Below are 27864 nucleotides of genomic sequence, written 5' to 3' on the forward strand. Positions count from 1 at the left end.
CTTTTTTTGTGGGATTTTGGTATGTCTAATAATTGTTCAGATGAACGCTTTGAAGGTAACAATAATAAACCATTTTCTTTATTTATCATAGAATTCATTTTCGAATGAACACCATTTAATTAATAATTTTTACTACCATAATAGTAGGACTTTACACTCTGATTACTGTATTGTTTAAGCACCTTTATTAAATTTTTAAATTTTTTAAGATACTATATTTATATTAATGTTCCATTTCAGTTTATTAATAACATATTAAATAGTTAATACTAAATATTAACTATTTTAAATAGTTCCATTTCTAAGGCCAGAAGTAATGGCCATATTGTAATATAGATTACATGTGTTAAGAAAATTGCAATTGCTGTATATGCAAAATATGCGTCAAATTCTACTAGCAGTTAAGTATGGGTGCCTATATTATAAGATAAAAGATTTATTATACAATTTATATAATAATATATTAATATGTTATTATATTATATTATATGAAATAATGTAATGTATGTATTTATTATAATGGATGATACGATATGATAACAACTTTGTTTTTGATAATAACAAAATGATAACGACGGTGGTGGTCTAATCGACTGCGTATAGACAGACCCAATATTATCAATTATTTTATAATTCAATATTTAAACGCTTGGAGCGCCAATGCTCGGTTCTGCTAGTCGTTGTGATAACAAGAAAACTCTGAGAAACACTTTATTATGGGTCGTTGTGCAACCATACTATCTTTAATCGTGCTTATGAGCTATGCGAGAATTGGGATTATTTCTAACTTTTGGAGGTTGGCATGAGCCATTTATTTTTTTTCTTATCATGTTCGCTGTTATCAAAATCGGGAAATCTGTACCCGTCCCTTGAATTATATTATGAGGCGGAATCACGATGTAGATAATATCACAGAAGAAACTGTGATAATATATTATTATTTTCTACTACATCGTGGCCCGTGGGTGGGATATAAAAATTAGACACAATTTACAAGTTTAAAAAAAATATATTTACAATTTAAACATTTTAAACTTTAAAGTATATAATATACAAATAATATATTATAATATGTGTTATGTAAAAATGGTATTATAACAAAAAAAAGGTAAAACAATATATTATTTTTATGTTACTTATGATATTTTATTGATGAATCGCTTATGATACTGTTTATATCTTAAATACCGCCGCATTCCACAGATGGGTGTGTCAGCTAGACATTAAAATAGTTGCATTGATTAATGTTAAATATATAATAACGTCTAGACAAGTAATTAATATTTAATAGCATAACGTTTGAACATTTTTGGAAAATGTTTTTTTACTGTAACCCATCGGTGATAACCGATGTGGTGTTTATATCATCTCACGGTCGAATCGTTTTATTATTATTATAAAAACTACAAAGCAAGATAAAACTATCAACCAGCGCTGCGAGCGCCACTGCAAACCCTATCCCTGTGTGCAAAATATGTTCTCATAGATATTACATAGTAGTCACATTGAGACATGTGAAGTTAATAATTTTGCCTCGGAGACTTCTCGAAGACTAAAAATGAACCGTTTTGTATTTAAGTGTTTTTAAATATTATTTAAAAAATAGTAAAAATAATGCAAAAATAATCATTTAATTTGTCATTATAGTTACTAAGTATTTAATTATTTTGCATAAATAATAGATAAGGAGAAAAAAGAATATGCACTCAATGTCTAAAAGAAATATTTTATGGCACATTAAAAGTAAAGTAACTGAGCAGCCTCCGCCTGACTCAAAATATTTCTGAACTGTTTTTGCAGCCTCACATACTCAATGATTCGAATAATTCTCATCAAAACGTGTATACAGAAACAAATAGCATTGATAATATTTGGCAACCTTCTGTACAATTATTTGATATTTCCAGGATAACATTTAGTAGTGACAATAATATTAACGATAATGGTATTTGAAGTATAACGAATTTTGATCATTTTGATGATGTAGAGAAAACTTCCTTAGATTTAAATTAAATAAATGGATAATGGAATACCATGTATCCCATAACTGTGTGAATTCACTTTTATCAATATTGATATCAGAAGGCCCGAACTGCTGGAACTTTACTAAAAACACTAAAACCTAAGGACCATAGCATCACAAATTCACAAGTATACATCCAGGGTAATATATTCATTTTGGTGTTGAATTTATGATGTCTAAGCATTTATGATGCATCTTGATAGTTTTGATACAGACTTTATTATTTAAAATTGAGAATGAACGTTGATGGCTTACCTCTCACATCTAGTTCTAAATTAAGTCTTTGGCCCATACTTATTTCTTTTGTAAATATCCAACATTTATCACAAGTGGTTATTCCTGTTGGATTATATCATCGTGGTAGTATAAAAAACCTTCTTCAAGCCATGAATACTTAAATCAATATACAAGTGAAATGAAAAATATTTTATCATGTGGTATAACTATACATAATTAAGTATTAAGATTTAAGATTGGTCAAATTGTATGTGCCGCTCCTGCGAACGCCTTTATTTTAAATGTTAAAATTCATAATTCATACCACGGGGGTAATTCCTGCACTGTTGAAGGTGATTACATAAACAATCGTATGACATATTCGGATATGGATGCTCCTTTGGAAGATTCGCCTGTTGATATACCATTTGTAGTTGTATTAGAATATATGCATAATGTATATTTAGGAGTTATGAAAAAATTATTAAGTTTTTGGGTGAAAGGTAAAAAACCGGTACGGCTTTTGAACCCTGAAAGTATTTCCGAAGAATTATGTAACATCAAATCTTTTTTGGCGGTTGAATTCAATCGCTTACCAAAGTTATAAGACAAGTTTGTGTACTGGAAAGCTAGATTAGGTTAAGTTAGGTTCTTACTTACCAAACGGTTCATTTTTTTTCTCGTGATTGCCAAAGACTTCCATTTTTTAAACAGTTTTTGACTCTACTCTCAAATTCTAGTACACTCACTTTAAAAATCTTTAAGCAAACATCTGAAAAATAACATAAAGTAAGATTAAATTAATTATTTATTGGAAAAATAATAATTAATACAATTTGACTCTCCAATACGCATTTTTTTTTTAAACTAATGTATATGAGCTTATGAAAAATCTTGTGTTCAATTTCAATCTAAAATAACTTTAAAAATTGTAGCACAAAATGTTTTTTCTTTTCTGCGAATGTACATAGGTTAGCCCTTCATTGCATTTGCTGCATATCTGCTACAACAAATAAAATGTATGAAAACTAAGAAAAAAAAGTCAGTATCGGCATACCACTCGTATTATCATATTTTCACAAGCATACCTGCGTTTATTTTATATTGTGATGATGTTACCTTACAGCCTGCCAACCACCATAAATCAGCTGTTTAATATAACGTATATCGTAACATCAGAAAACTGTTGACAAGCATGTTTTTATCACACTAATTTTATTAGAAATATAATAAACAAGTTGAAATTTTTAAACAATTGCAATGATTATCAAGGGAAAATCTGGTCATTTAGATATGCTGAATATCTGCTACATATGTGTACAAGGTGTAATAAAAAAAATCATGCAGTGAAGGGTTAGGTTAGGTTAGCCTAGGTTAGGTACCTTCTCCTCATCTTTGATATCAGTAGTGGACTGGTTGGTCCTAACGGAGAGCAAGCATTGTGGTTAGAAGATTTTCAATCCACGAGATGGAGCTGAGACAGGTAAAGTCTCTGAGAGTGATCAGTGGTGTGTTGGCGTTAATGGTTTTAATCATTAATCGCGAGCCGTATAGGTTTAGTTGTTCGTCAAGTTCTGGGTTAGTCTCGGGTGTCTCTGGTGTAGTCCTGGTTGTAGAAGGAGGGAGCGGTCTTGTGCGGTCCATTTTCCTAAAGGGAATGTCCGTTCAGTGTGTGTGCTGTATCATCTCAATCTAAGGTATTCCTCCCTCCCCACGGGATCCGCCTTGACGTGGCGGGGAGGCTTGCGGGCTCTTAACTGAGTCTTACCAAGCGATCCCGGTCTTACTAAGACCAAACACAGAGTCTGACCTTAACTGGTTGGACAGGCCTTGTCCACCGGAAAGCGCGTGCAAACGGACATAGGTGAAGGCAACACTGATCTCAAATCCCCCTGCCAGCAGGGCTAAAATGGCAGGGAAAACTGTAAACGCAATTTGTATAGCAACACTAGAAATATTGTTACCACCCCAGGGGCCTCGGAACCTCAGAGGTCGTTGATAGTAGGTGGATCCGGGTTAAAAGCCGGATCCAATGAAGCGGGCCTGCTATCTTCGTCACCGTTCAACTGCGACAAACAGAAGGAGGGGGTGCCCAGCATGGCCCCTGAATCCTGCAAAAATGCAATTGCTGAGACAGTCGTGTCTTCGGGCACGCACCAGACCCAGGTCCCGAGTGATACAACAGGAGCAGCGGAAGCTGCGAGGTCTGCAACTAAGCAACTGGAGTCGAAGCTAATCACCCAAGAGGAAGGATTCGACCTCCTGTTCGAGAAAGCTTCACACCTGGAACACGTCTCCAAGAAGAGCCAAAGCCAAACAGTTAGCTCAGCCATCCGGGAAATACTTGATGTGATCAAAGGGCTCCATAAATGCCGAGCCGAAGTAACCACAGCGTTCAACTTGTCGGTGCAATGCGTTAGGGCGCTGACGACGAGTGACTCCGGCGTACTCGCCACCCGTAACACGGTCAAGACTTCCGAACGGTTCGTCGAAAAACCGTGTCCACCAAGGCTGGTCGTGTGGTCAGGGATGTAGCAACCAACACCGTTCCTCCCCTAGAAGAACCGAAGCAGCAGCAGCAGCAACAACAAAAGCAGCTGCAACAGCAACCAGGGCAATTTGGGCAACCCGGAACCCGAGGACGTCATGGCCGGTATTGCCCAGGCAGAAATCACTGGAATCACATCCGAAAATGTGATCATCCGAAAGAACTCCGCCGGGCGAGGCGAATACGTGGCGAGCCTCAACTTGCCGGTCCAGGACGCCATCACACTTTCTGAAAGGAAAAAGATCACCGTGGAGTGGACGAAGTGCAGGGTTAAGCTGCTTTACAGTAGGCAACTCACCTGCTTCCGCTATCAAGGCAAGGGTCACCTTGCTGTAGAATGCCAGTACCATGATAAAAGAACATGGTATGATGACATTTATGTGATACGCAATCGTGTGACGTAGGCATCGCGCCGTTCAGTTACGTTATCATCAATAACCGTTATCATTAATTTTTATTAGATGTTTTCATTTAGTATTCAATTTTATATTTCCGTATTAAAAATTACAATAGTAACGTTTATAACTACAGTTAACCATTAACTGTTGAGGAATATTAAGATTTTAGTGATACCTGTATTAAAATTTATATTTTTTATTTTCTTGTTGCCCCAATAAATTTGTTTGAGCCAAATAGTTCTTAGCTGTTCATATTTTGGGAAAGAATAGATATGCACCGAGGTATCCTTTAAAATTCATTTTTTTTTTTGTTGCTAACGGTTGTACAGCCATAATACACGCAAACAGGCATGACGAAGGAATAACTAATAAACTTGTAGCTTTACACAATAACTTATTCCGTGGTTATTAAGTTAAAAATCAAAAATATAGAAGATAATATTAAGATCTAAGTTTTTTTTATCATGATTAAGATAATAATTTAATAGTATATTAAATGATAGCAATTTACAATTTATTTTAGATAAATGATGATAAACTGTTTAAAATTAATACATTTGGGCGGGAATCTATTGACCAATCAAAACAACCGTGATTTGTGTGCGCAGTCCGTTAATTATTTGGAAAATATGTCATCATACCATGTTCTTTTATCATGGCCAGAACGAAGCCAAGCCGCGCTGCTGCTACAAGTGCAAAAAAGATGACCACCTGGTCAAGGATTGTACTCAACTCAGGCAGGCAGGCTACACCCACAGCCCTCCACATCCAGTCGTAAGGTGGCGGAAGAATCGTATGGAGCCGCATGATGGAGTTAAGCTTCATTCAGAGCAACCTCAACCATTGCTGTGCAGCACAAGACCTGATCTCGCAATACATGGTTGGGGAAAAATTAATATCGTGCTCTTAAGCGACCCTTACAGAGTGGCTATCGACTCAAACGTCTAGCTCACGGGCACAGGACAATGCAGGGCAGTCATCTACGTTGCGAGTAACGGCGTGACAATAAGCAATGTGCTGCGTGACACGGAGTTCGTCTCTGCAAGGCTTAATGGTGTGCAAGTATATTGCTGCCGGAGGTTGCGAGAATTTGGTGACATGCTCTACCGCCCGAGGGACAGCATAATGGCTACCCAATGAGATGCACCCGTCCTCATTACAGGGAACTTCAATGCCAGATCTGCTGCTTGGGGCGTTTAGGTGAACAACCAGAGATGCGATGAGCTTGGATCACTGTTTGAGTCCCTCAACCTTGTCATCCTGAATGAAGCCTCCACACCCACCTTCGCCAGAGGCGCTGGGTCGATCGTTGACGTCTCAGCAGCGACGGAATCCTTGGCTGGCCGCGCTCGCAATTGGAGGGTATTGGATTCAGTTTTCTATTACAGCGACCACCATATATCTGCTTCTCCTTAACCCACAATCAAACTGTCGACCCGGCGAACACCGATCCTGCCCCTCCCCCTGTCTTCTGCGGCTGGGATACTTCTGATGGCATCGACAGCGACACACTCCACACCGGCTTGCTGCTCGCCGAATGGCTCGATCAAGGCAACAACTACGAAGAGCAAGTCCCCGAGCTAAGATCAGTATCCTTGCGGTCAATGATCACGGCTGCATGCAATTTTTCCCTACCCGCCAGGTGAACCCTTAAACAGGGTAAGCCATCCGCACACTGGTGGAACAACGAGGTCAACCTCGTACGCTCGGAATGCATTAGGGCCAAACGCGGCATGGTTAGGATGGAGTCTCGCATTGCCCGCCTACGGCAACACGCGCGCGTCGACTTTGACGAAAACCGAGCTGGCAAGAACAGGAGATGCGTACCACGAAGCCAAAAGCTACTGAAAGCTGCGATCCTATGCAGCAAAAAGGCCTCTTGGAAAGAGCTGATCTCCCCGGTTGATAACGATTCCTTTGTGAAACCATTTAAACTTGAGTTGCGGAAGTTGAGGGATCCCGCTGCGACAACCACCATGGAATGGCAGACCCTGTACGGTAACCAGTGCTCTGTTTCCCTCCGTCACTGAAGCACCCCTGCCGCCTACCGACCGCACAGTACTATTCACTGAAGTAGAGGTCGACGCGGCCATCGCTAGTGCTAAGAACAAAAACAAAGCGCCCGGCTCTGACTGCATTACTGGCAAAATACTCGCTGCTGTCCACATGGCTGATACGCGGATCAAGGTAGGTCTATATAACGACTGCCTCCGCCATGGCATTTTTCCCTCGTAGTGGAAGACTTTCAAAATCGTGCTGCTGAGGAAAGGAAACAAGCCTGAAGGACAACCGTCCTCTTACCGCCCTCTCTGTCGGCTCAACGATGCTGGGAAGGTGCTTGAATTCCTCCTAGTACAAACATTCGAGGACCACATCATACTGAATGGTGGCCTATCGCCGAACCAGTTTTGGTTTAGGAAGAAGTTGTCCACCGATGATGCAGTTCCAGAACACAGTTGTCCAGGAGCTGAACGACGGGAACTTCTGTGTTGCGATCGGAATTGACATCAAGAATACGTTCAACTCCATTAAATGGCCTGATATCCTGTCGGCCCTCAAGAGATGGGACGTTCCACCATACTTATACAATTTCACTCTTATTTTTCGACTAAATCGGGCACGGTGTCTTGCGGCAACACACAGGGGGGAGACATTAATGTCGAAATAACAGAAGGTGTCCCACAGGGTTCAGTCATCGGTCCCCTTCTCTGGAACATCACCTTCGACACTGTCCTTAGGGAGGAACTACCACGCGGTGCTATGCGCCTGGGATTCGTGGACGACACCCTCATCGTTGTCTCGGCAAGGACGGTCGCTGAGTTGGAAGCCGCAGCAAAACGGGCACTGGCGCAGGTCAGCGAGCGGCCTCAGCATTGCTGTTGACAAGACAGAGGCGGTTTTATTCACGTACAAATACAAGTACGTCTTGCCGAAATTGCGAGTGGGCGGAAGCCCCATCCTTCTGTCATCAGAAATGCATTATCTGGGAATGACTATCAACAAGTCACTCCTCTTCAAAAGCCACATCCGGAAAGCCGCACCGAAGGTCGAAAAAATCGGCACTCAACTGTCAAGGATAATACCCAACGTTGGTGGCCCTCGCGAGGATAGACAGAGACTTCTGTCATCAGTCGTACATTCGGTGTTGCTGGATCCAGCTGGACCTATACCCTCGACGTCAAGTTGATGAATAGGACACAGCGCAAGATCCTCTTGCGATGTACCAGCGCCTATTGCACAGTGTCAGAGGTAGCATCCAATGTCCTCTCGTCGACTCCGCCCGCTGACCTCCTCGCTAGGGATCGTGAAGCCGAGTTTGACGTAAGACGGACGGGGCAAGATGGCCTACCTCGTAACGAGCTGAAGAGGCGGACCGTCGCTAAATGGCAGGCGAGATGGGACGGCGCTAGCCCCGAGAGTCCTTGACAATGGACAAGGAGGCCGATACCGAACCTGACTAAGTGGTGCGCCAGTGGCTTTGGTAGAGTAGACTTCCACCTATCCCAATTCCTCTCCGGGTACGGCTGCTTCCGCAAATACTTCTGCCGGATTGGAAAAGTCGTCCATCCAGTGTGTATTGACTGCCAGGACCCATTGGACAGCGCCGAGCACGCCTTTTTTAATTGCGATAGGTGGCGGTGAGCAAAAAGGGAGTCGTCGGTCAACTTCACACCTGATACCGCGACCGCTTCAATGCTGGTAATAAGTAAATAATAAACCTAACCTAACCCTCGGTAATAATAACTCAATTACCTAATTTCACCTTTATTAGTTATTATTATTCAGTACTTATAACCTAATAATTACCGATATTTGATGGTTTATATATTTTCAGTACCATAATTGTATATAACTTTTCATATAATATTGATATTAATGTTTTACCTGCGTGTTGTACCTGATTTTCACCACAACGAAATCGTGCTGACCATTAAATGCATCGTGTAAAAGGGAAGATAATAATAATAATATAATATATAATGGACCACACAATGTAGATATTGTTGTATAGAAGTCGACCACCATACCTACATCGATGGCAAGGCGAAGGTAAGTACCCATGCAGTGAGGCGATGCTATCGTCACGAAAACCGATCAGGAAAGACAAAATATTTTTAGAATTTCGACTGTTATAAAATACCTATAAGATAAATAATATTATTTTTATTAATTTTTTTTTTTTATTGTTAAAATGTTGATAACACAACTTTATGAAGATCTGAGTATAAAATAATATAGATCATCATATTCTGTAGTGGTTCTAGAAGTTGTAGTTGGACGAACGGTAGTAGTTGTTGTAGTGGTAGTTGGACGACTGGTAGTATAAGTTCTATTCCTCCTACTAAATCTGTAAATATAATAGCATAATATTCATCATTGAACTATGACAATTTAATTTTAATTTATATGATTATCGAAACAAACCGGGCAAGTCTCTTTGTTGTATAGACTGTGTCACTAGTACAACGAGTAAGCCACTATAATAGATAATTTTGAATTATACCTAACTTAATAGTTAATAACAAGAACTGTTAAGAATAAATCGTTACTATATGCATCAATATCTTTTGTCATCAAAATTTAACATGTTAAGCACGCTTTTGAGAAAATTAAAAATCCAAGTACCTACCTACGTTTAATAGTTTTTTTAATATTAAAATAAGAAAATCGTTGTATGAGGATTTGTTAAGTTCCGAGTGAATAACCAATGTTTAAATTTCAAAAATCGAATGATGTAGAGACATTCTAATTTAAATATTTTGTGGTTGTTTATATTATGTAATTTGTTTCAGAACTTTCACTAAAAACAAAATTTCAGTTTTTAATTAATTTTAAAAATATTATTTTTACCCTTTACGTGTTCCTGGACAGTTCGGTATTAAGAAATGTTCGCTGCATTCCTTCACACAGCATTGTCTTTGAAGACATCCGTGTTTTTCTTCTCTAATTTTGAATATTCCAACTTCAGTATCTGAAACAGATCACATAAACAATTACATTATAATTATCGATGTATAATAATAATGTTGTTTTTATTGATGGTCACTATAGTAAATAACACTTTCCCTCACTTGTTTGATTCCTTTGTTGTTTCTTTGACAGCTGGAATACGAGCATTCTCGATATATATACACAGATTTTTTTTATAGTCCTATCGAGCACTTCTCCACAAAATTTTTGTTTTGCTTCTAATACATTTATATCACCTTTTTAGAAGGTTTATTTTCATTAATACTTTAAAATTGTAGATATATAATGGAAACATACTATACTTTTTTCCATTTTCAAATAGTTTTATTCTGTAAGTATTCCAATCATCTAATGGTTCCATAGCCTCTTTTAGTACATCACTTGTAACATGTAATGTAGCAGTTGGCAACATACATTTTACTATTGCATTGCCATGTCCATCAACAGTTTTTAAAACCCAATTAGTTGGTATGACACTATACTCCTGACTGTCAGGAAATGTACCTATCGCTCAACGTTTTTTGCTAAGTATCTATGAAAATGTATGGAAAACGAATAATTATTAATTAATTATAAATATTAATGTGTGTACCAGGTACCTATCCATTTCTTTCCGTAGAGACGTGAAATAGGTTAAAATGAAAATAACCAGAATGAAAAAAGGTTTGTAAATTTATAGATAATTTATACCACTATTTAAATTAATGAATTTTCCATCAATATTAGAACCAATTTGCATTAACTACTTATTTCTAATATCCTCATTTTTTGGAAACCTATGTAAATGTACGTTAGGTTCGTTAGGTCGTAATTCCTTTTTACGAGAGCCGCTGTCACAATTCGGGAACACACACACAGGCATTTCGTGCAGTTTAGTTTTAAATTAATATTTATAATTTATTATAACTCAAAAGAAAATCAAGTTAATATACATTTCATAGGAAAATGGACAGGTAATTGAAAAAACACACTAAATAAGAATTAGAAAATATGTTTTTATTAAAATCACAGTCTACATATTTTGATATATCATTGTATCAATTACAAATTAAAATGTATAAGCTACCTAATCAAATAATATAAATTATATTTGTATGTGTATTGTATTATTAATTGATATAATATTGATCATATAAATACAAAAATCTAAGTATATTTAATATTTATTATTTATACATAATATATAAATTACATTTTTATAATACATATATGCCGTTATTAATAATATAGATACGAATATAAAAGTATAATAAATTATACATTTAACAATGTTATTGTAATAGAACAAATGTACAATACGATAATAAAAATTCACTCTTTTTATAATATCATTATATCTATTTTGTCATATTCTACAACTAGAGTGTACGTTTGTAGGGAAAATACAGGCCAATCAAATCAGTAGAATGGCTTACGTCACAGTTCCAGATGAAGTGCGGGAGGGGTGCACGTTCTCGTCCAATAATTGTTATGTTGATAGCATACCTATCTATTTTGTCATGAATAATGTTATGTTAGTTGATGATACATTTATATGTTATTTTTATGTGATCGAATCCTAATATAGCGGTAACATTTTGTAACTTAGAATGCGCAGTGGGATTGCACTAATTAGCATTTAAAAAAATATTTGTTCGATAATTTGAATGTATTTTTAAGTCATATTGTAGTCTGAGGATTTTTTTTCCGGAAAATTTAATTTGGACATAACCTTTTTTTGAACTCAAGTACAACTTTAAAATTTTGGATTAGGTGAGGATTATAGTTCGACTCAGTACCATTTACTTAAACTTATAGAAATATGGCAACATTTTACAAATATCTTAGTAAATAACATGTAGGTATAAATCATGTCAATAAAATGTACACAATTCCTTTCATTTTTAAGGGTGTGCGGATCATATTATATAATAATAAATACATATAGGTACCCTGCAGAGCTACTCCCTCGGTTTATTTATCTTGTCTCTTGTTAGATGGCTGTCCTAAACATCATAAATCAACAATGATATCGGACAAAAAAATCGTGTTTCCGGGTTTATATAATACAATATACAACAAAAGAAAATAATTCGATTATTGGTACCTCTAAGGGACGGTGGCAACAATCCGTAAAGGTATCTTTATTGATTTCGTTAAATTCCGAAAACTGATTCTCGTGGTATGTAACATTCCACATGACCCACATTATTACAATTTATTAACACGTCAATAGTGCAATAATTGAAATTTATCAGCCATGTAGACACGGATCTTTTCATATTATACCTAAATACAGATTTCATATTTGCTTATACGAGTAAAATTTACGATTATGTTATATAAAGGTGATGTTAAAAATATATTGTTATTAATTGCTGTAAAGGCTAATTTAATATGGGAAATAACACATTGATAACAATTATAAAATTATATTTATTTTGGTATAAAGGGTTTCAACTGAGAATTTCGACAAAATAATCCCAAATCGCCATAATTTGAAAATTGTTTTGTAGTTAGAAATTCAGAAAACAATTTTTTTCATGCTTATAAATAATACAGAATTTCTCATAATTGTTTCCAACTTTTTCAACGTAGAACTATGGTGTAAAAATAAGTAAATATACGTTGAATCGAATTAATAATAAAATATTTTAATACAGGTAATAAATGGATAAATACCTAATATGAATAATCATTAATCGCACAAATATGTGAGTAAAAAATCAGTTTAATACTTTTTGATAAGCTTTTTACAGGTGCCTTGTCATTTAATTTTAATTTGTTTTTTTTTGCCGATTTCATTTCAAGTTGGATATAAATCATTTGAGAAACAATATCCATGTTTTTCATAATAATTTATAGCATTATACAATATATTTACCTATTTTGCAACAAATTATAAAGCCTTGAAGGAGCTCTGCACAATATACACCATGATGAACCTTTAAAAATGAACAATATGATTACCTACTACCCGACCATTATGTATATTATAATGTTTTACAAAGTAGGACGCAATTCGTGTATAGTATATTTTTTACGTAAAAAATTTGAATGATACTTTATTTGTAGGTCTAACATAAAAAAATAATAATAATGTGTTTACAAAATCAATATGAAAAATGTTGACACTTAAATCCCCCTCCCATAATAACACTACTGCATCATTGGTGAGTGATGGCTACACAGGAGGTACACTTAATGAAACATACATCTACACACACCAAACATCAAAATCGATTTATCTTACTATTATCCTTCGTTTTACAATGTCAAGATGTGCATTCTGATATTAAATAATATTGGCGAAGTTTCATCGTTTGGCCGTCCTGATGTGCAATCGAATGCACCCTGCAGTCTTTACAAAAGTAATATTTATTGTTAACTAAAATATAGATATAACAATAAGATGAAATATAACTGCTTATAGGTGTACATAATTTCACGTTTTGCATTGAAAAAAAAATGAACAAATAAATATTGAACAATAAATTTAAGATATTCCTATTTGCATTTCGGTGAGTCTGGGAAAATGTAATATGAATTTAGTAGAATACAATTAAGAGAGGTGTGCTATTATGAGGCTGGTCAGAATGGATATAAACATCGATGCAGTAGTAGCCTACCAGCAACTGGTCACGTGATTATTACCCTACTGCTAAACATCAGTACCATGTAAGTACGGTGGCTTAGATTTGTTGCAGGCATTTCACCAAAACAGTGCATTTTGTAATCGCTGTAAGATGCTGGACCGAATTACGAGAATGAGTTGAATGAGCAGAAAATGACTGGTTGTTGCTTGCTCCTTGTTTATATAGTGATAAGTGATTGTGATCGTTTTATCCTCACTTAATTGTTGTTGAAGTTAAGTTAGAATTGGTTGGTTGTTCACATTTGCTACGTTAATCGTGCATCAACGTGCATTTGTATTTGTATTTTTTTTTTTTGCATTATTCGCACAAAGAGCGTGTTTTGTTAGGTCTTTTATTCCTGTGAAGTTGTCGTTATTTCCTCTTTGTATAATATATTATTGGTTAAGTGAATGTTGTATTGTTGAGCACATGTTGTAAGTTGTGCATTAGAATATACGTAATACTTAATACATATAAGGTGTGTATAATATCATACACGATTAATATGAGTAGGGGTGAAATGTTTGACATAATATTTGTTATTCATTTTGTAAATTTATCTGTATTACAATATAATAGTATATAGTATTATGTCCATGTGTGTACGTTGTTCGTGTACGGAATGTGTACTGATTTCGTTTTATAATTAAAGTGCAGGCGTTGTGTAGTCTCTTCTACGACGCATTGTTTCTTTATGTCCAAATATGGGCATAATTTTAGTGTGTGGACGGCTAAGGATTTTAATAGCTTGCTAGGAATGTTGATTGCCTAATATTATTTTATACTGCTTAATATATTTTAATTGCGTTTGATTTTTCACACCCAAATATGTTCGTATTTGGTATATTAATTTTATAAATTTATTGAAGGATGGAATATATTATTCATACATCACATGAATAAAATGTATAAATACAAATACTAACCGTATGCAAAACTGTAATTTTTCTTTATGCAAATACTTGAATTTCGACAACGATTTTAAGAACAGATCCATTGTTACATCCCGCAGAGTAACGGTACTGTTTTCACCCTTGCAGTCAACCACAACCTCGTTTGAAAGTAACACATAATACAATATCAACCCCCAAAGCTATATATGTGATATATTCATCGCTTCGCTCAGAATCTAAAAATCAAATGCACTCTTACTCATTAGGTATCGGTATAAGTAAATTGTACTCAACAGTCAACAATACGTCTAATTTAAAATTTTTTTAGTAAAGCCCATTTCATTAGTATTATCATATACGTAGTACATAATATTATAATATTAATTTAGTATTATGTAAATTTAAAATTATTATTTTGTCCAAAACGCACAGTTATCCATTTAAATGTATAGGAATAAAACTGTGCGACTACTATAACTGCACAGTTTTTTTCAGGCATCGCCTGAATTCGCACAGTCCAAAATTTTGAACTTTGCAGTCATACAATTTTCATTTACACATACAGTTAGTTTGCGAAAACTTGAGCTCATGCAGTCCGTTAGCGCAGTTTAACTGAACGTGTAAACCCACCTTCACCTGGGAAGACAAAGAAAAGGCTTGGGAAGAGATTGCTACTCAATATAATTATAACATTATATTGCTTATAATAATAATATGCTTACCCGAACACCAACTTAGTTGCGCCCCACTATCACCTAAGTCTTAAAAATATAGAGGACTAGCTGGGTGTGCAGTGGTGTAGTATCTCGAACCGTAGTGGTCGGGATCGCCGGGAAAATACTGTCGAACAACGTAAAGGTGCGTATCCACCAAAACGCACGGCCGCACGAACGGCTTCGTACGGTGTTCGGGCGTACGAACCCGTACGTTCAGAGCCATACTGTGACAATGTCTACACCTAATCGTACGAACATGTATACGTATGTCCCTCCTGTTCGCTTGATTTTCGCCAGTTAGCTCCGAACGCTTGAATAGAAACCGTGTTCACTTTTTTATTTTAACTATGAACAATAATTTAGTTAATGGAAGTCATGACTTTGATACTATGGCAGCTTGCGCTGGTTATATTATTATTCATTCTTTACTGAAAAAGAAAATTGAGAAGAAAAAAAGGAAAGCACCACGTTGGTGGATGACGTCTGCATTAAAAAGTAGGGAGATATACAGTGCAACCGATTTTCTACACGATTTGAATAAAGAAGACGGGGCAAATTTCAATAATTTTTGTAGAATGAGTTCAAGTACTTTTAACAATCTACTTGAAATGATCTCACCTAGTATTGAAAAACAGGATACCAATTACAGAAAAGCAATCCCAGCTAATGAAAGATTAGCTATAACTCTTCGATACTTAGCTACTGGAGACTCATACATAAGTCTGGCATACACATTTAAAGTGTCCAAACAATCAATTTCTAGAATTATACCTGAAGTTTGTTCTGCAATAATAGAAGTTCTCAAGGATTATGTCAAGGTTAGTAATTAATAATTATTATGTATTATAATTGTGTATAATAATAATAATATCAGTGTAAATGCATGAGGCATGACTTTATTACTAAATAACTCAAAGATAATATTAAAACAAATATTATAAATATTAAGGGAAAATAAACTTAACTTCCATACGAAAAAACATTATTAAATATGAAAAAATAAAAATAAAAATAAAATCAACTCGATAAATCCAAATAATAACATAATAATTATGTATAAATGTAAATTAAACGTATATAAGGAAAAACAATTTTTAATTAATCCATACTTGTATTCGGTAATGGTTGAAAAACTTCTGTATCACACAAAGAATTTTGTTCTGGAGGTATAAATACTGACTGAAGTTGTTGATTTGAAGTGTTTTCAACATTTGTGAATGGCATATTTTGGTATGAATATTGTGCTGGGATTTGTTGATAGGTGTGATTATTCTGGAGACTGTTATGAGGAAGGTAATTAGATGGCATTTGAGGATTTTGAAAGAAAAAAGGCTTAGTATGACCTGGCTGAGTATGAACAGAGTGAGTACTATAATGTTTCATTTCAGCATTGAAAATTAGATTCTGTATTTGATTTTCTAATATTGCCTTTTCATGTGGGGAAAATATTTTTAATTTGGTATCAATATATGTGGCAAATGGTGAATATTCATGATTTACGGCAGGTTTTTTTTCACTAATGGATTTCATGATCACAAAGGCCTCATTTATTTTAACGTCTGCATCATCTATGTCACATATACGTTTTTTTTTTGGAAATTTTTTTTCAACGGGTGGATTTTGTTTTGGTTCATTCTAGATATCATGCGTAATATTATGTTCTTCTATTGATACCGTCGTAACATCTAAATCATTTTCTGAAGAATACGAAGGTTCTTCAGTATTAATAGTATCATCAACCTAAAAGCATATATTATACAATGTATAACTACAGAATGACTCAACAAATGAAATAATTTTTATTCTAATCAATACTGATTTAATGTTTTTAAAGTATTTTATATAGACCCACGTGTGTTATAAGTACAGTATAATTTTTTTTTTTTTTTACTATTAAACATTTTAAATTAAATTACATTTTTTTTCGAATAATTCAAAAAAGTCAAATTGTAATTTTTAATTAAACAAATTTTGTCAAAATATGAACTTTAAATGGTTATAAAAAAAAACGTGCCTATGTATTTTTAATATATTTTTTTTTTATTAGATTTATTTGAGTTCTTACACTATAATTGATTATAATAACACATGTTTAAACTTAAAACAACAATATAATTTAAAAATATAGGTATTACATAAAATATGTACGTTTTCAGTTTTATAGTCGTATATAAACGTACCTACCTTCTACTTCTGATTCACAAACTCTTAAATTGTATATACTTACTTTTTCTTGGATTAATACATTTTATTGTGAAGTTTTTTTACATATTTATTTGAGTAAATACATTAAAAATTATATTGACATATTTTAAATAACATAGTATAATAATAATATTAAATATTAAAATATATAATATTAAAAATTCATAGTCACAATTTTTTTTAATAAGCATTGAAAGTTCGAATTTTAACAAAATACGTAAAAATCACGAAAATTAGCAATTTATTTTGAGTTAGAAATTCATAAAAATTTTTCTTTTTAAATCTAAGGTTTGAAAAATCTATACAAGATTCTTCATGAGTTTTTCTACATTTATCAAAAAAAAAATTCTACCAGAAAGTCAAATTAAATTTTTATGAGCATTTGAATTACAATATTAGATATTTACTCAATTTCTGTTGTACCAATATTCTTATTTTATTGTTATAAAAAAAACGAATAATTGTAGAAACTTGAAATTTACACCAAATATTTATTTCATCATTTCCTATGCTTGATAAAATTTTCAAAATATTCCAACAATTTTTAAGTTATTTATAGACGTTTGAAATTTTCCGTTTTTTTAGTTTTTTATTCTATAAATGTCAATAAAATTTTATTCGTTGTGTCAAAAAACTTGAAAATTTAATACAAAGTTCCCCATAAGTTAGTATAACAGCAGATAGAAAATATTAAAAATACATAGGCACGACTTTATTTTATAACCATTTAAACTTCAAATTTTTGCAAAATTTGTTGAATTGAAAATTTACAAATTCATTAGTTGTTAAAAATTTATAAAATGTTTAACTTTTATAGCTAAGGATTTAAAATTTGAAACAAGGTTCTACGTAACATAATGAATCTAATTTGATTAATTTGGAATTTATTTTATAGGTACCGAAATTTTTTTTTGAAATAATATATTTTATATTGTAAAATTTATCCAAGACTGAAAACTCGTCTCAGATCAGAAACGTTTTTCGTATACAATGATATTATATCATTGAATTCAAATTTAATACCATCCATTACAGTAACCCACTTGTAAATCACTGTACAGCAGAGCGACATCCACTTACTTACCTGCTTTTTTTATAAATGTACTTTAATTACTTATAGGTACCTTTAATCAATTTATTTTAGTCGCACTAAATAAATACCACGCGTGTATTTTAGATACTGCCCGTCGCCCGTCGGACGGTGTGATTTTATGACGTCACAAGTAAAACGAGACTTATTTAATATATACCTAAACATGGAACGAATATTGTCTGACAACTTTAAGACCACCAAAATTATTCTTTTTAAATGCACTATATTCTCACAATAAAAAAAAAAAAAAAAATCGATTTTTTTTAGTTGTGTAGTCCTTTAACTGTTAATTTTTACTTTTTATCATTTACTGCAGATTCCGCAATCTGAAGAAGAATGGCTAGCTGTTGCAAAAGGGTACGAAGAAAAATGGAATTTTCCACATTGTCTCGGTGCTATAGATGGGAAACATATACAATTACAAGCTCCCATAAACAGTGGAAGCGAATACTTCAACTATAAATCTACATTTAGTATTGTGTTGATGGCTGTCGTGGATGCTGATTATAATTTTTTATTTGCCGATGTTGGATGTCAAGGGAGAATTTCAGACGGCGGAGTTATTAAAAATACTGAGTTTTATAAATCGTTAGAAAATAAAACATTGATGATACCCGAACCAACATACGTGAAAAATGTGGAAAATAAAATACCATATGTTTTTGTAGCAGACGAGGCATTTCAACTAAAAGATAATATTATGAAACCTTTCAGTGGTGTTCAACAAAAAGGCTCTGTTCAGAGATCATTTAATTATCGGCTTTCGAGAGCCCGTAGAGTTGTGGAAAACGTTTTTGGAATCTTATCTTCAGTATTTAGGGTTTTACGAAAACCAATGTTGTTGGAACCTAATAACGCGGAAACAGTAGTCTTCGCATGTGTTTATTTACATAATTTTTTAAGAAAAAAAGAAATTACAAACAATGGTTTTACATATGATGAGGAAAAAGAAGGAAATATCAATGAAGGTACTTGGAGGCAAGATAATATCGATATGGGATCTTTTACATCATTACCAAGAGTCGGACGAAAACCCACAAGAACAGCTGAAGAAGTTAGACTCGAATTCGCCAAGTATTTTTTTTCAGAACGTTTACCGTGGCAAGATAATTATGAATAATTTTTTATTAAAAATATTAGATAGGTAGGTACCTATTGTTTGATGTTAAATAAAAATTACCAAGTCTCTTAATTCTGTACTATGAGGCATGAGTACAGATTATTCTTATAGTTGTTTAAACTTTTATAACTTTATTTTAAATATTTATCATGATATGTTAATTTAAAAAGTATAATAATTATTCTCTCTTGCTGTAAAATCGTAAAAAAAAAAAAAAAATTTATAAAAGTTAAGAATTTGTATTTAAAACTGTTAGGTATATTAAAGTTACAAAATTATAAATTCAAGGTTATTTTTCAAATACAAAAAAAAATCGCATAGTAAATAATATTTTAAAAAAGCGTAAAAAAAAATATTATAATGATTTTCTTTTATTATAATATGCAAACTAAAATGTATAATAATGTAAAACAATTAGGTATATACAATTATTTGATATGAAACAAACAATGCATCATGAGTTCAGTTTTTATTTAGATTTAGTGTGATACGCTAAAAAATAAGTGTTTTATTTTATAATGACCAATATAGGAACATAAAGCTTATTATTTTTTTTAAATAATTATTATTAAAAAATAATCACAATAGACATAATATGTATTATTATATTATAATGATATTCTGTTTAGATACTTACTATTTGATTTACATTCATCGTATCTTTTGTTTGCCTTGGCTTATATTTGTCGTTCAAGAATTGCATTTCATTGAAAGCAAACCATTTGGATTTATATAAATCATCTGTACCGGCACCTGAACGATGAGATGTATCTTGCCTTTGTCGTTCTCTACGATAAGACCCTTGAAGGCTTTCTATTTTTTTTTTAACATTGGTCACATCTGTGTTCATTTTTGTTGCAATTTCTTCCCAATCATCCATTTTTTTTTTACTATTTTTATAATTTTTGTCCAGCGGATCCCAGAGAATCCTTTTTTCTCTATACAACTGAATAAGTTGCAAAGATTTGCAATCTGGCCACTCCATGTATGCAAATACAATTAGATACAAATAATTTTATAAGTAATAAAATAAAACACACTTCACAGTTGACGCGTAATGTCGAAATGAACGCACGACAACATTTGATCGTATGGCGTCCCAACCAAAATCAAATTTCTTTTGATGTACCGCTACCAGAGCGAACAGGTCCGCACACGTACGAATAGCGTTCGTACGCAAACGGAACATGTCTCGACCAAGTCGTATGATCGTACGTTCGAACGTACGGAGCCGTTCGTGCGGCCGTGCGTTTTGGTGGATACGCACCTTAACGCGTATTGTGAAATTTGAGTATTTGTGTCTAAATGTGTACGAGAGTAGGGGTGTTTACAAATAACTGATTAAAATACAATGGTTACACTGTTGTTGGTAAGATGAATTGCTGCATAATATACGATAGAATAACAATTAATAGCACGGAATATAAAAACAGCAACAAAAAGGTATACAAATATTGTATCAAATCTGTGTCTTAACTACCCTCAGCTCCGTGGCACCCTTGGAAAATTTTATCTTGGAGCTTATTTTTGTTTTATTTTATAGGTATAATTTTTATATAAATGTCATAAATTATTACTCATAATATAACACTCTTACGCGTGTTAATCAAAATAAAGCTATATTTTTTAAATAATTGAGTCTTTATAGTTAATGAGTTATAATAGATTGTTAATATTATGTAGGTAAATCTTAATTTACAAAAAAAAAAACCGAAAAAGTACAATAGATCATTAAAATTAAAATTAAAATTTTATCTTTCTAGCCTTTGTTGCTGCGAAATGGTCTATAATATCATCATAGCTGTTTGAATTACTCCTTTAAATTTCAACTGATAATATTTCTAAATTTGTAAGGCGCTCCTATCCTAACATTGAGCAATGAGCTTCGATAATTTTTTATAATTTTTTATTTACTAAAACTTCTTTCGCAAGAAGCCACTGGAAAGTAAAAAATATTCTTAAGGCTAGGTATTTTTAGTTTTTATTATTTTTTTTTTTGTTTGGTTATATATCTAAAGACTAAAAGTAGTAAACCCTAATAAATAAACATCATCAAAGCGCAATCCAGTATGTAATGTTTGAACATGACACATTTACACTTATTTTTAATAAAACTAAATAACATATGAGAAAAAATGTTATAAAAAAAACCAATTTTAATTTAATTCAAATGCGCCCATGGCAAGTGCCCATGTCGCCAACCTCAAGTTACCGCACTGATAATAATAATAAATCACAGCCCTTATGGCTAGACAGGATAAATCGGTAATATTATGGCCCTTATTGCCAAATAGAATAAATATAATATAAATTTAGTTAGAGCTAAATGACTTAAAATGACTAAAAAATCAAGGTCGGTGCAGCGCAGACTGGCCAGCTGGTCCTATATTTCTATAATAATAAGAATAAGAATAATACACTACAATATTATGTTGAAATAAATAAAATATTATTGACAATTCGCGTCCACAATCTAATATGGCAAAATATTTGGAGATTTGCTTTCACAATTTGACTATTTTTGTGGCGATTAGCACATACATTAAAGAGAATATACTAACTGGCCCGTATGGCTAACAATTATAACAATATAATATTATATGATTAATTCTTCGTTCTATAAAAAAAAAAAAAAGTATAATAATTTTGACATACCTGTGCTTACGCGACAACGTACGGTCCAAGAAAAAACAAGGCAGCCGTGTTATTATTTTATTCTCGCAGCCGGTGAGGCGGAATGCGATATCGCGTTGATTATCTACATGATGTGTGTGTGTGTGTGTGTGTGTGTGTGTGTGTGACGTGACACCATGTTCCGCCGTGACAGATATTATACAATAATTACCTACGTTTGCGCTCCGGCAGAAACAATTATATTAACTTGGGCCGACAGTAAAATTCTACTAACTGATACTTAAAGTCAATTGAAAAACCGTGACTTAGTCAATACAATTTAATATAGTACCTAATACAATATAAAAACGTATTATTAATGAACCTTCGTCATTCCTACTTTTTAAATCAGCAAATGTTTCAATAATATCATCAACATATTTTAGTTGTTCAGTAATTTCTTTTTCTATAGATTTTATAGTAATTTGGTGAATTTTTCATAGATCAGATTGCTTCAAAGTTAGTTTTTTTATAATTTTCAGCTTTGAAAATCGAATTTTAATCATTAACTTGTTTAAAATACTGTACATTAATTTTAAGTCAAACTAATATAGTTAGATAAGAAGTAAAAATTTTAACAATTGAATGTATAAATATAAATGATACATTTCTTTTTTCATTGACCCATAATAAAAAAGCGAGGCCCGTCCAACTGTGGTGAAAGTTGCCCTAGGGACCATGCCCTAGGAACGGAACTGATTCAGACACCATTTAATATTAAAGAAATTAAATCTAATACAAATGCAATGTGATGATTAACTTTTTATTAGGTACATACTTTAAAATATTTACAAAAATGTTTTTGTCTATAGGTACATTTCTTAAACAATTTCAATCAAATAATATTCATATTATGTTGATGTAAGGTACACATATTTGTATATTATACTATAGTTAAAAACTCTAAAAAAATCATTAACCCTAATTAAAAACATTGCTGTTATTTTTTATACAAAACTATTTTTAATTTAAATGTTTTAGAAAAAAAAATCACTATCTGTTTTGCTACTGTGTTTTAACTATTATTATTAGATATTATAAATTCACGAAAAAAATCATCTTAAGCACTATTCTGAGATTTTTCAGTTGAGATGGCAGTTTCAGTTTGATTACAATTGATATACAGTATGTATATATAGTATGTGCAACTTTGGATTTATTCGTTGGGGGTGCTCGGCTTTCTTCCTAATAAGTGAAGGAACATAGACCCGTCGGGCCAATATCGTAACCCCTTGGGTAGTACTGGAAGATCATTTCGTCCCAAAAGAGCCGGAAAATTTTCACAAAGGCTTACATGAAATTCATCTCTTATTTCTGGCTTGCTAATCACCAATCGTATTACTCTAATCTTCATATCGTCATTGTCCGTCACTTTGTACAACTGTTGGCAGAATAGAAAAATACATAATATAGAAGAATGAAAATTAATTAACAATAACTAATATATATATATCAATATGAGTACACTTAAATCTACCCTCCAATCACAATCCACAATTGATGATAAAGTTTTGTTTTAGACCTGCAGATTTCACACTAAGATTAAAATTAATATACGACTATAAACGTGACATTAGTGTAAAGACGTCATAGACGAATGACAATCAGTGATACCACTGATAACTATAAAATAAATTTAATGATTTTTTTGGTTCAATATTTCTTTTTTAACGCCCAAGGATTGTAGATTGCTGTTTATTGATTATCAAACATTTTTAAATTAATATATTATACTTCATTATTAAGTATACAAAATATATATGATAATATGTGAATCATGCAACCGATAAATAGTATTTGGTGAATTTTATGTGCAGAATACAACAGGGAGACATGAAAAATGAAATAACTTATTTCCTAATCAATATATTTTTTTATATATAATATATTGATTAATGCGCTTCGCATATACCTTGTATACACTAAGGCCTAAATCATTTGACTAGGTATGCAAAAATATAAGTTAAATTAGCTAGTGTGCGTATAGTTAGCGTTTGCTGGTGATGGTACCTTTTGCCATGATTATAATTTTAGTGCGTTAGATCTATTTTAAGTATTTAATTATTACAATAAACTACTCCCTGAACATACAAATGTTTATATAATGATCTCAGTACACCAATAATAAGTATTAAACCACCACCAACCACCCAAGTAACAATGAAAAACCTATATAGATTGTGTGTAAGAATGATATTCAACCACGTGCCTCCCTCCTCACCGCCAGTCGAATAATCAAATTTGTTATACAAATTCGTCTACTGCAATAATATACAATATAAAATAACATATAAACAAAGTAAACTCACGGCACATCTGTAGGATTTTGTTGGGATTACATTTATTGAATTATTATCTGCAGCATATTCCAATAGTGATGTATACTGCCAGCCTTTTAGAATTTCGACTTTATTAGTCGGTTTATCTTTTGACAAACACTTGAAAATGAAGTGGTCCATTTCTAGCAGAGCATAATAACAGAACAAAATGTAATAAGTATGATGAATGTTTTTGTTAGGGAATAATAAACGATTGGACCTGGAGTACAGGCCCTGCTATTTTAGGCGCCCGTTGAAAATAATTTTTAATTTTTGTTAGTTATACAGATAACTAAATACTTATTTTAAATATTATAATATTTTACGATGTATGTAATTATTTATTTTGATATATAAATATATTATGCTTTGACTGATGAGGGTTAACCATTGATTACATACAAATTATCATCTATGGGACACCCGTATGGGTTGTAATTATTTTCGATTAGAATAATTAAATTTATATACTTAGGCCCTATGCTCGATGCAATACACTGCGTGATTTACACCGAATCATAATTCTCAGCTTTTAATAAATTATGCTAAATTTTATGATTGGATGTTTTGTATAAGGCTCTTAAAAACATTTAGTACAGGTGGCCAACATTTGATGGGTAGGGAGTGGGAAGTGATTATGAGAGGATTGTCGTAGATTATGCTATACTGGGAAGATAATAAGGAAACAACAATAGATACTATAATAACGTTTAACATTAAACAGGAAATAACGATTTGTACAACTGTATCTGTAATCAAAATTGACATAGGCGTTCGCAAGAAGAGGTGGGGACGGTGGGGTAGATAATGACCTCTCAAAAGTGTTAATTATTTGTCACCAAATTTGGTGTGTACCTATATATAAATTACTGAAAATTGTATAGTATCTTATGTATTGAATCGTGACTGTTAGAATAAATTATTTTTAATTATATACATATTATAACAATTATGCCCCTCCTTTTTATGTAATTTATATACAATATACATCAGTGAAATATAGTGAATTCACTATTCTGTGTATATGCGTATTAATAGTAGTTCTTTTGAAAACTATCATAATAGACGTAATCATCTGCACTGCTTGAAATTACATTAAGAGGTTATTAGTTTATTTTTTTTTCAGGAAGAATATTTAACTGTTTTCTACTGAAAATTCAGTAGATACAAGAAATACATAGACTTATATAATATTATTTTTTATTTTTTGGATTTGATCGTGGATTTGGCCATTAGCTGTTTGTAGGTTTAAATTTTATGGAACACGTATGTGTTTTCCAGAATTTTTAGTGGGCACCCCTAGGTTTCTGTCATGCCCAGGCGGGGGGCGGCGGCCTCTCTCTCCAGGCACCGTGACTGCCCGAAGAGCGATGCCGCCCGTGACCGAGATTCGAACCAGCGCTTTGGTCGACTCGGCCACTTCACCGCCCCCATAATATTATTATAATGTATGATATTCTCCTAGTTTTAGCAAGAGATAGCACTGTTACCACAGACGGAAATGTACGTTCCCCCTCCCCCCCCCACATTGTACATTTATGTTATAAAAATAATGATTAATGATACATACGATACGTGTGGTGACAATTTCCGTGAAAGTTCCCGGAGGTGCCTATCACGTAGTCTGGATCTTCCACCCACAAATGAAAGAGTGGATCAGAACTACTTAGGTTGTCGAATCCTAGGTAGGCGCATCCGTACATTTTTGTCTCAGTTTGTAAAGTCGCTAATTCGAATTTGTTCTCTTTTCCGAGTGGAGGACATAATAAGCCACGGAGACCACGCTTGACTGTAACACATAGGAAGACAAATAAAATAATGCATTATTATTATACTGTTTAAAGTATTAAAAATAATATTTATTTTAAATTATATTGTATGCAATGTATAATAAGTACTAAATTCCTTCTTATTTATTACTAAATAATAATTAGAACCAAATTAGTATTAGAATATTTTAAGAATAATTTTTTAATTTTACTACTGTTGTAAGTCCTGAGTTATTAGAGAATTTATTCTTATTGTTTGAATATGTAGGTTCGTGTTATATCTTTACTCTTATACCAAATGCATCATTACTGCAAAACGACAATAATTTTGATTAAACTGTATCATTATAAATGACATAGATTTTCATACACCAAGGCTTTTAAATTTAACTGTAGGTACACAGGTTTATAATATTGTTAAAATAAAATGTGGGAAGTACATTTTTGCTATTTACATGAATTTCATCAAAATGACATTGAGTGAATCATACAATTGATTATGTAATTAAACTCAACTTTGTTTTCAAATTACATGGTTAACAACTTATGTGGAACTTTGTATTACATTTTAAAGTTTTTTAATCAAGTAAAACATTATGTATCAATTGATTGAAAAATAAATTTAAAAACTTTAAAAATGTCTCTTGGCTATAAATAGCTAAAAAAGAGTCGATATATTATCGTATACAAATTGTATCATAGTCATAGATTAACATTTGGTAAAAATGTTCAAGTTTCTACAGTTATCAGTTTTTGAGTTGTACTCCAACTATATTTAGAATAATTATAATTAAAAAAATTATACTATTGCGTTCCTCTTCTTCTGGTGTAATCGAGTCGACTGAAACGAAGGAAATGACGGCAAGCAAGATTAATATTTTTGTTGTAAATTCCATGGTGTTGTGGATCTCTTGAGACAATTAGCTAAAGTGAACAGTAAGTAAAAATACCGGATGTAAACAGACAGAATAAACACAAACGATCGCGAGCAAGACTGTTACTGTATCGATCGATGACACACGACTGACGATAAATGCTCTGCATTCCAGTATATACGCCATGGCGGTGGCGGTGCCGGCGGCAGCCGTGGTGATTGTTACCACCACCAGTTAGGCGTGGAAGGTATTGTGGTATTATTCATATATGTTATATTGGTACACAAACTCAATACACCATACGTTGAGATCGAACAATACACGCCACTGATACGCGCATGCGCAAGAGTCATAAGAAATACAATAATAAGAAAAGGTAAATGATACTAAATCGGGTTCTACCCATAACAATATATTTTTTCTCCTCATTTT

The 27864-nt window shown here is 32.9% G+C and overlaps 3 protein-coding genes across 3 annotated transcripts; 1 reads left to right on the plus strand and 2 right to left on the minus strand.

The window, feature by feature from the left end:
- The first annotated feature begins 15726 nt into the window (after positions 1–15726).
- LOC111038757 (protein ALP1-like) lies at positions 15727–19797 on the plus strand. The gene is made up of 2 exons (XM_022321985.1): positions 15727–16197; positions 18994–19797. Exons 1-2 carry the CDS (start codon positions 15727–15729, stop codon positions 19795–19797), a joined length of 1275 nt encoding a protein of 424 aa, XP_022177677.1.
- LOC111038770 lies at positions 16478–16909 on the minus strand. Its single transcript, XM_022321994.1, has 2 exons — positions 16880–16909; positions 16478–16807 (listed from the first exon to the last, which is right to left on the minus strand). Exons 1-2 carry the CDS (start codon positions 16907–16909, stop codon positions 16478–16480), a joined length of 360 nt encoding a protein of 119 aa, XP_022177686.1.
- A 3684-nt stretch (positions 19798–23481) lies between the features above and the next one.
- LOC111038767 lies at positions 23482–27739 on the minus strand. Its single transcript, XM_022321992.1, has 4 exons — positions 27363–27739; positions 26359–26577; positions 24780–24931; positions 23482–23851 (listed from the first exon to the last, which is right to left on the minus strand). Exons 1-4 carry the CDS (start codon positions 27451–27453, stop codon positions 23627–23629), a joined length of 687 nt encoding a protein of 228 aa, XP_022177684.1. The 5' UTR covers positions 27454–27739; the 3' UTR covers positions 23482–23626.
- Between the last annotated feature and the right edge of the window lie 125 nt (positions 27740–27864).

The sequence above is a fragment of the Myzus persicae genome, unplaced genomic scaffold, assembly GCF_001856785.1.
Source record: "Myzus persicae strain clone G006 unplaced genomic scaffold, MPER_G0061.0, whole genome shotgun sequence".
Classification (NCBI taxonomy): domain Eukaryota; kingdom Metazoa; phylum Arthropoda; class Insecta; order Hemiptera; family Aphididae; genus Myzus; species Myzus persicae.